Genomic DNA, 10511 nt, shown 5'->3' with positions numbered 1-10511 from the left:
TTTTTTTTTTTTTTTTTTTTTTTTTTGCTAGGGGCTTTACGTCGCACCGACACAGATAGGTCTTATGGCGACGATGGGATAGGAAAGGCCTAGGAGTTGGAAGGAAACGGCCGTGGCCTTAATTAAGGTACAGCCCCAGCATTTGCCTGGTGTGAAAATGGGAAACCACGGAAAACCATTTTCAGGGCTGCCGATAGTGGTTTGTTGTTTTAAGGGGCCTAACATCGAAGGTCGTCGGCCCCTACAAAGAACAATCAGACCCGTATGAAATCCTGTGATGGACAAGATATAATTACAGGGTTCCAGTTACATTTAAGTGACAGGCCAATGACATGTTTTTTCACACAAGTAATTTCACTTTTGACAAGTAGTTGTGCAAAATTAGAAAAAAGTGAAATGAAAGGTAATTAAGAAAAAAATATTTTCTGGAGGAATATCAGGAGATTCTAAATATTCAACACTTTTCAGAAGAAAAAAACATCGAGTAAATATTCAGTGAAATCGTTGGTTTAGAGGTAAAAGTCACCAAGTCACTTTTTGGCTGAAGCCAATTTATACTTGGATTCAGATCAAAATATTCCTTTTGTCTCATGAAGAGGTCATCAAGTACATAGGTAGGCACCATCCCATTTTCTTCTTTGAATTTCTGGTTCAGTTATGGCCAGGACAATATCAGTTTATCTCAAGACCATGAAAATGTTGCTTAGTGAGTTTTACTTCTAAACCAACGAAATGCAGTATTTAGAGTGGATAACTCGTTTTGGTGAAGAAAAAAAAAATCCCAATTTGATAGAACTTTTACAGGTAATTACCAGACTTTTCAAAAATCTTGTACACCTCTTGCTAGCATAAATTTAGTGCAATTGGAATGTTTGAATCTCGGTAACTACAAATGCTACGTAAACAAAAATTGGATGCTTAACGTAAATTCATCACCATTTACGAAAGAATATTAAGATTTTTGAATAAATTCATTACCATTATCTGTTGTAATTTTTGAATATTAACCTGATAATTGGTTTCATACCGGAATTCTGCGTTTCATATGAGGTCAGAGAGGAAGGCCTGAACATGAACGGAACCAGGGAAGTTCCGTCAGACACTGATCAAATAGAAAGGGTGAATTTTCGTAATTGCTGACTAGATTTACTCTCCTTACTTGGAATTTGAACTTTGAATAATAGAACTTAGGTTGGTAGGAGGAAATGCGAGTTCATATTATTTGAATTTTGAGTTTTCTAATTGTCAAAATGTATTATACGGCACCTATCTTCGTATCCTGATTTCAGGGTTGAAGACGGGTACTGTATCCATCATACCTACCAATTGAAACGAAACCTCGAAACATGAGGACATCAAAGGGGGATATCCGAATTGTCAAAGTTCCACTGCTATGTAGAATGTTTAATAAATAGTAGACACAAATGGTAATTGATTGTCTCCTTAAGAACTGGTACAACAGCTAGTATACCGGTAAAACAAATATTCTAGAATTAAATTGGAATTTGATAAGAAGTACCTAGAATAATAACGTGTATCATAGTCATTGGCTTGTCATTAAGAAGGTCGTGGTTCGAATCCAGGACGTTGCATTTATAATTTTTGGTTTGAAAAGTCATGTCCCGGTGGTTAGGATTAAACGAAAACCTGTACGGTCCATAGTTTAATATCACGGTCGAGAAGAACTCCTGAAGCATATGAAACAGAATAAGCACCGCAATAATTCGTTACCAACGTATACAAATGATGTTAAAGTGTGATATTATAATAATATAATCAGAGTTGGGGAAATTCATAGTGAAATTTTGGCCGTGTGTGCAAAATTTGTTTGTAATTGAAGGTGTCTTAAGGTGGAGTTCAATTCCAGGAGAATGGTCGTTGTTGCACATTGTTTTAGCCGAATCTGGGACGCTTTCTCATTTGACACTTCAACATAATTATTTTGTTTCGTAAACTTAACAGGCAGTGTAGTCCTCATGATGTTGCGAGGTAAAACCTTGACATAATGTAGGTTTTTTCTTTTTGCTACCTGCATTGACACTGGCGGATTTTCGGCAATGCTAGAATTGGGAAGATAGCTGTGGGCTTAATTAAGGCACAGTATCAGCAGTTTCCTGATCTGAAAATGGGAAAGCACGGAAGATCATTTCCGATTAGAACACCTCCCCACATCTTCACAGAATAGTGTAGTGTTTACATAATGTCCATATTTTAAGTATTTAACTTCCAGGGTTGGTTTTCCCCCTGTCTCAATGAGGGATCCCATCTCCAACGCCTCAAGGGCAGTGTCATGAAGAAGGAGGAACAGTATCTCGCCCAGGTGGCTATGTCAAGCAGGCGCCTTGTGGGGCATGGGAAGATTGGAAAATAGTCAATGGCCTTAAGTTAGATACCATCCCGGCATTTGCCTGGAGAAGAAGTGGGGAAACTGCGGAAAATGTTGTTATTGAAAGCACTAAACGAGAGAAAGATCAATGTCCTCTTCTATGCCACACGCCCTATAAGCTTCAAGTTTTACTTGACTATTATTATTATTATTATTATTATTATTATTATTATTATTATTATTATTATTATTGTCGGAAGTTAGATACCATCCCGGCATTTGCCTGGAGAAGAAGTGGGGAAACTGCGGAAAACCACTTCGATGATGGTTGAGGAGGGAATCGGATCCTCTTATGCTCAATTGACCTCCTGAGGTTGAGTGGACCCCGTATCAGTCAGCTTACCACTTTTCAAATTTCGAGGCAGAACCGGGAATCGAACCCGGGCCTCAGGGGTGGCAGCTAATCACACTAACCACTACACTGCAGAGGCGGACTTAACATTGTATAATGCGTAGCAGGGGGAGAGGTGATACTCCCACGTGGCGCGTCCCAGGTGGCGGATAGGGGGTTCCTAACCGGCTTGCCGGCGGACTTGAGGGAAATAAAATACCTCTCGCGGACCAAACACACTACCCCCTGCGGGTGGGGGGGACGCACATGTAGAATACCGGCGCCCGTGACTAGTACACCTATGTGAGGAACCTTACCGGTTTGCGTTGGCTATGAGTGGCGCCATTGTGTAAGAAACACCATAGGTCTGCTTTCCCTGTACGAATTGCAATACTTGTGAGTAGTACCATCTTGTGTGGACCACCGTGAGTCTTCGTTACTTTTGATCAGTACCCCAAAATGACAAATACCATGGTTCTACTTTACTCGGGACATGTACCATTCTGTGGGGCCTTAGACGTGAATTTAGCACCCCTTCAGACATCAAGCATCATTGTGCTTTATAAATGATCCCTTGGTCAGTAATAAATTAACTACCTCCTTTTTGAGCCTGATCCACTGGGTTTTTTTTTTTTTTTTTTGTAGGGTTCACGTCCATCCATTCATTCTTCATGACATTTCTAATTTTATTTTAGTCAGTGGATGAATTTGAATTTTTTGTTATTTCATTTCGTACCATTAGGGGCCGATGACCTCGATGTTAGGCCCCTTTAAACAACAAGCATCATCATCATCAACATTGTATAATTGTATACTTCCGACAAGAATAAAGAAATAATAATAATAATAATAATAATAATAATAATAATAATAATAATAAAAAATCAATAGTCAAGTCAAACTTGAAGCTTATAGGGCGTGTGGCATAGAAGAGGACATTGATCTTTCTCTCGTTTAGTGCTTTCAATAACAACATTCACGGCCCCAAGGATTTGATTACAACTGTACTGATAAATATTACGCTTCCGGACCGTAATATCACGTGACCATTCTTGTTACCAACATGAACATGATTCTACTAAGAATCACCCTAACTAGAAAGCAGTTGTAACTACCGGGTGGGAAGAATCAAATTGGGCCGGAAAATCTTTACAATAGGACTGACGCGCAATTGATCGTTGTTAATGAACATAGCAGAAGATGCAAAAGATGGCCTCGTCTGAAGAAATCAATGAAAAACTGAGGATCTGAAAGTCCTGACTCCACTCAGAAACCACCGGGAGAACTCACCGTCTCCTTTTTGATAATTTTTGGACACGACGATCCCTTAATTCCCATTTGCACAGTTAAACGGCATTGAGGTTTCGTAGGATTTCGTTCCAGGCTTCCCTACGCTCGAGCAATGTTTCCTGGTGTTCGAACTCTTTTCGGATAGTTACGTTTTTTTATGGGAGAGTGTGAGAGTATTAACGCTTATTCAAATTCCGCTGATATTCAGATGCGATAATTGCTCAAAATAAATACATGAATGGAATTAAAATAATAACGCAATTCATACAAAATTGACTGAACACAAGACATTAATAAACTTGCTCAAAAGGACAAAATATTGACGCAAATTCGATAAAAATAAAAATTACCTAATAATAAATAATGGTATAAAATGATGAAAAATTAACTAATAAATACACATTTCTGGAATCTATGGCCCATTATCAGAATTCATTCATAAGAATGTAATATCTATGAAGCACCAATCAAAGGATGACATGCTATCAACATCTGGGCCCTGGTTTTATCTCGCCAGCTTTACGAGAGTAGTTAAGGAATGACAAAATTCACTCAATATCGTCGTCGAATCTTATCTTGGCCGGATTTCAAACCACTCACATTTGGTTCCCTAGTGGGCATATAATATCTAACTACAGTTAGCTGGTAATGAAAAATACCATGTGTGCTTGTGTGCGATTCCTGGTATTGAATGAGTCTAATGAGTGAATCTTCAGAACCTGATGAATACACAGTAGTGAGGTCAAAGGGCGTGCAATTACTGATAAGGCTCGACCCCTATTCCTTGTGTATGTGTGTTATCAGTAGGACTCAGCCTCCCGCGCTCCTAGTTACTGCTCCCTAAACAAGGCAGGTGCTGAGATTAGCTCGGGGTATTTCAAATTACTGGTGGTAGATAAACAAAAATACTCAGTTTTCAAATGCAAACCAAGGAAAAGGAACCATTTTTCTCCTATTAACTTTCAATTCACCTCGCATTTTTATGCAGAGACAATTGATATTCTCACCATTATTGAATGACTGTAGAATGTTTTTTCACGTCATTTTGCCACTGAGTTTTGCATTGTAGACTTTGCTGGAGGTTTTGCGAACACACTTCCAGTCTTGAACTCTTGCTCAAACAGTTCTGCACAGGTTTTCTACGAATCATGCTTTGCATAACATTCGACAATAAACACGTGCTGTTTTATCGTGACCACCATTTTCTTCTCCTCTCACTCACTCACTCAATGACAAGTAATGACACAGCAGCATACTCGAGACCAAAGAGGATATAATAGGATAGAGATGAACGTTAATTTAAGGCCACGGCCTCTTCCTTCCAACTCCTAGGCCTTTCCTATCCCGTCGTCGCCATAAGACCTATCTGTGTCGGTGTGACGTAAAGCCACTAGCAGAAAAAAAAAAAAAAAAAAGAAAAATCCTAATCTCAAAGGCTGCGCTTTGCTGCATGTGAACATCACAATGAGTTTTAAGAAATAAATTGGCTGATACATTCATATTACCTGTAGTAATACTGTATAAGGAGAGCTCCAGAATTTACCTACAGAGAATCTGGACCTTGAGTTGTGTTTATTTTGACTAACTACATAATTAAATGTCTTGCAAATAAAACTGTACAAATATAACAGGTATCATATCGTCGCTTCACCGGTAAAACGTTGTATCCAACAATACTCTTCCTATCCATTATTCTCCTTAAGACTGGTCACGCCTCCCAGCCACATATGGATACGCAGTCCATCAGAACAATGTCCGTTGTGTTCGTTTTCCTATGTCGACGATTAAACGAAAATGAACCTTACATGCGTTGTACACTAGGAGTGCGTAAATACCTAATGCAAACGTACAATTGATAGGAAGAGCTTTGTGGAATACAACCTTTTACCGGTCGAGCGACGAAGTAGCATACTTAGGTAGCCTATTCGTAATCTGTACAGAAAACATTTTCAGCACAGTTTTAATTTTGCATTTAAACTCTTTGGGCTCCAGTCCCCCAATATGTTGGTGCCTGGTGTGAAAATGGGAAACCACGGAAAACCATCTTCAAGGCTGCCGACAATGGGGTTCGAACCCACTATCTCTCGAATGCAAGCTCACAGCTGCGCGCCCCTAACTCCACTGCCAACTCGCTCAGGATATAAAAACAAGTGCACGTATAGTAGATGCGATAATACGAAAACACTAATACTGTGGCGATGGCCAGCTGTTTATTGCTTGTGATTCCCAATATTCTTATACCAGATAGAACATTGGAACCATGAACCAATGTAATGGACAGTGTTGCACTGTATGTTGAATCCTCTGCCCAAAGATTGATTGGATCCTCATCCGCCATCAGCTGTCATAGGTAACTTAGGCGTCTCTGACATCACATACATGAAGAGTTATGTATTTTCCTTTTTTTTTTTGCTAGGGTCTTTAGATAGGTCTTATGGCGACGATGGGATAGGAAAGGCCTAAGAGTTGGAAAGAAGCGGCCGTGGCCTTATTTAAGGTACAGCCCCAGCATTTGCCTGGTGTGAAAATGGGAAACCACGGAAAACCATCTTCAGGGCTGCTGATAGTGGGATTCGAACCTACTATCTCCCGGATGCAAGCTCACAGCCGCGCGCCTCTACGCGCACGGCCAACTTGCCCGGTATGTATTTTCTTCACCGATCCAAAAGCTGGTGTTGGATGTCGGTCTGACAAGTCCAATGAAATGCATACATCAGACGACCCTACGAGCAAAACTTTTATCAGACAGACTGGCTGCATAATTAGTGGCAATCTAGCATTGCTCATACCGCGGTAGGTTTCATATTGTCAAAACCGAGAATGAGGCTGAGACGCAGGTCACCCATTGGTATAAGAATACTATAGGTGCACTTGTTTTTATATCCTGAACAAGTTGGCAGTGGGGTTAGGGGCGCGCAGAGAAGTTTGGGAATTCTATTCATACAACGATACATTTCTTAGTATCTTTCGGTTAAGTGCGAACGTAGCGCTTGATGATCATGATTATGAAGGCGAGGAAGGTAAGTGATAATGTAGATTCCATGTAACCTTAGATATTTGAAAGTAAATTGAGTCTGTTTGTCTTCCAGTGGAACATAACATGCGAGGAAAATAAGTGGAAGCTCACGGTTGCTGGGACTCTCGTCTACACTGGTGCTCTACTCAGCAAGCCCTTCGCTGGCTTCGTCTCTGACAGGTATGTGAGTTTCAGCAATTAGAGATGACATTTATAACACGTGAATGGAGCACAGATAACATCCGTGGAATCCCCTGCTTGCCGTTATAAGTGAGGAAAGGAAGAATCTAAAGATGATCCCGGTACCAAAGAAGTAACAGTAAACGAGTTCACATTCTGCTTGAGATTAAGGCAATAGTTATACAGGGTGGTAGGAAACAACGTGAACAAGTATATGAGCGTTAGAGCGTCGGTCATTCTGATAAGTAATTTAAAAAAACAAATACGTCGATATCTCGCGCCGTTGTCATTTTATCATCTGTTGAAGTTAGCCAATCAGATCGCTTCACGGGTGAATTCAAATGGGCGTTATGAGGTGGGGTTGCTAAATCTGCAAGTGGCTTGGTCGGGCTTGAGAGCCATGCCTAGAAATGAGCATCAAACACTAATACACCGTGGGTTTCAGCCAATGCCATCGTAGCGTGCTTGCTGTGGGCCGACCCTATCAGCAGGGAGGTCCTTGTTCAAGCCCCTCCCCTGGAGAAGTTTATTTCTTCTATTGACGCTCTCAAGCCGGTCGTAAGCCACGTGCAGATTTAGCAACACCGCCTCACAAAGCCCATCCCCCTGTGGGTAGAATAATGCCCACGGTATCCCCTGCCTGTCGTAAGAGGCGACTAAAAGGGGCCACAGGGGCTCTGAACTTTGGAGTATGGGTTGGCGACCACGGGGTCCTTAGCCGAGTCCTGGCATCGTTTCCACTTACTTGTGCCAGGCTCCTCACTTTAATCTATCAAATGAAATCAATTTTCCGACCCCGACGCTATTAGGTTTGCGACGGCTAGGGAGTCTTTCATTTTCACACCCTTCGTGACCCTTGTCTTCCTTTGGCCGATATCTTCGTTTTTCGAAGTGTCGTGTCCCTTCCATTTTTTCCCTCTGATTAGTGTTATATAGAGGATGGTTGCCTAGTTGTACTTTCTCTTAAAACAATAATCACCACCACCACCTCACAGAGCCATCTGAAATCGCCCGCGAAGCGATCTGATTGGCTAATTTCAGCAGCTGATAAAATGACAACGGCGTTAGATATCTACTTTTTAAAACTTATTTATCAGTATGACCAACGTTCTAACGCTCATGTACCCTCCCGGTTCACTTTGTTTCCGACCACTCTGTATAAGAAGTATAAAAGTTCTCATCCACAATGAAGGAAAGGGGAGTGGCTGTCTGTGGTCTTATTAGAGGAATGGAGCGAGTCGTGTTAGTAGACAAAATCTTCACCTTGGATGAGTATGTCTGTCTGTAAGGTCATCAGTCCAGAGGCTGGTTAGATCCTCAAATATTGCTAACAAAGGTCATATGGTTATAGGGACACCGCAAAAAGCCGATGGCGGCCCCAAACTAGGGCGTACTAGGCAAGATGAGGAGTAAGGTAGTTTGCCATTGCTTTCTTCACTGAGCCAGAAAGTGCTTTTGCAGCACGATTGACCCTATGGGTAACACCTTTCATAACGCTCAGACGCTCTACTCGTCCTCTGGATGTCATTACTCAGCACCACTCATACCCCAGCAGCTTCCGTATTGTTACAACCATGGATGAGACGGACTATGGTGGAAGCTACACTTTACTCTGGCCTGTGCCAAGAAACGGATACTAAAGTACTGCGTCCATCAAGAATTGGCAACAGGCGGATGGAGGAAAATGTAAAAGGACATACATCACATGGGCGAAAGAAGTCCATCAGGATCTGGACACGAGTAGGATCAAGACAGAAGGAATAGGAAATAAATGTCCTTAGAAGGAAAGTTACAGAGGCAACGAATATTTTGGAAGAGAAACCTTGTCCATCTAGACTTGTTGCGAACACTTATAACACTGTGCTTTTACACGCTTACTTTCAACTTCCTTGGATTACACACAGTATACATTGCACTTTCCAAGCGTTGTAGATTTTTTCTCTCGGGACTACTATTAGTAACTATTTATTATATCTGATCTTTATTACCCTTCAAGCCTCGCCATTACTAAGATCATTGCATGGAATATTTTCTCTTTTCAGTATGTGGATTATGTCTTAGTTTAGTCCGATGTTTCTATGGCCTTTGCAGGCTATCTTTATTTCGAGAGATTTATTTTGTATGTTTCAGGTTTGGTCGTAAGGTGTTGCTCCTAGGAGGGCTGGCGCTGGCGTCCATCACGGGTGCTATAAGAGGGTTGTCCAACAGTTTAGTCATGTTTCAAGTGTGCAATTTGATGGAGGGAATCTTCGGTGGGGGAATCTACTCGGCAGCTTTCGTCATGGGCAAGTATCTTAAAATTCTCTTCTGAGTTTGTGCTGTGTTCATGTCTGTGCGTGTCAGTTACATAACCTCGTACAGTGTCCTTCACTCTATGTAACCCGTCAAGGAAAGAGCAGTTCTACTCTAAAGTGGTGTAGAAATGTTGTCAAGTGTCTATGAGATGAGCAACAGTTGTGTAGCAAATTCCTAATTATTCGTCTTATTGAAGAAGCAGACATAACTCAGTTTGCATGCCATGCTTCTTAACCAATTGTCTCGTTGGAGTTTGGGACATCATTCCATAGACTGCTTTGATGCAGCTCTCCATGTCACCCTTTCTTGTGATAACCTTTTCATTTCTACGTAACAGCTACATTTTACATCTACTTTAATCTGGTTGTCGTATTCATACCTCGGTCTGTTCCTGGCGTTTTTACCGCCTACATTTTCCTCCAGAAGTAACCGAGCAAGACCTGGGTGCCTTAAGATGTGCCCTATGATTCTGTCTCTTCTTTTGGTCAAATTTCACCAAATCTTTCGCTCACCAATTCTGTTCCTCTTCATTTGTGGGTCGATCTGCCCATCTGATCTTCAACATTCTTCTGTAACACCACATTTCAAAAGCTTCTATTCTCTTTCTCCCTGAGCTCGTTAACGTCAATGTTTACTTCTATACATTGTCACTGTCGAGACGAAAGTCTTCAAAAACGTCTTTCTAATTTCTGTATCAATCTTCAAGGGAAAACATCTTTTCTTAAGAAAGGTCTTCCTTGCTTGTGCTAGTCTGCATTTTATGCCCCCCTTACTTCTGCATTATTAGTTATTCTACTACCCAAGTAACAATATTCATCTACTTCCTTTAAGGCTTTATTTCCTGAACCAGGGCCTCTCAAACGCAAAAAATCTCACGCGTGCAAACAGCGGCGCGGAGTTCCTGTGCACAGTGCATCGGTCCTGCTCGACTCGGCTCGGACCAACGCTTCGTCTCTGGGCTACTCGGCTAAGCTCTGCTCAACTCGGCTCAAATCAGCTCGGATTTGGAGCGC

The 10511-nt window shown here is 41.4% G+C and overlaps 1 protein-coding gene across 1 annotated transcript in view; it reads left to right on the top strand.

The window, feature by feature from the left end:
• LOC136857485 (solute carrier family 22 member 4) overlaps positions 1–9514 on the top strand; it is a 62425-nt gene extending 52911 nt beyond the window's left edge. The window contains exons 3-4 of the mRNA XM_067136167.2: positions 7097–7203; positions 9334–9514. Coding sequence (XP_066992268.1) covers positions 7097–7203; positions 9334–9514 — 288 coding nt within the window. The remainder of the gene's footprint in view (positions 1–7096; positions 7204–9333) is intronic.
• The last annotated feature ends 997 nt before the right edge of the window (positions 9515–10511 follow it).

The sequence above is a fragment of the Anabrus simplex genome, chromosome 1 (assembly GCF_040414725.1).
Source record: "Anabrus simplex isolate iqAnaSimp1 chromosome 1, ASM4041472v1, whole genome shotgun sequence".
In the NCBI taxonomy this organism is placed as follows: Eukaryota; Metazoa; Arthropoda; class Insecta; order Orthoptera; family Tettigoniidae; genus Anabrus; species Anabrus simplex.
Note: the sequence above shows the minus strand (reverse complement) of the source record. Positions and strands in the feature narration are given on the sequence as shown.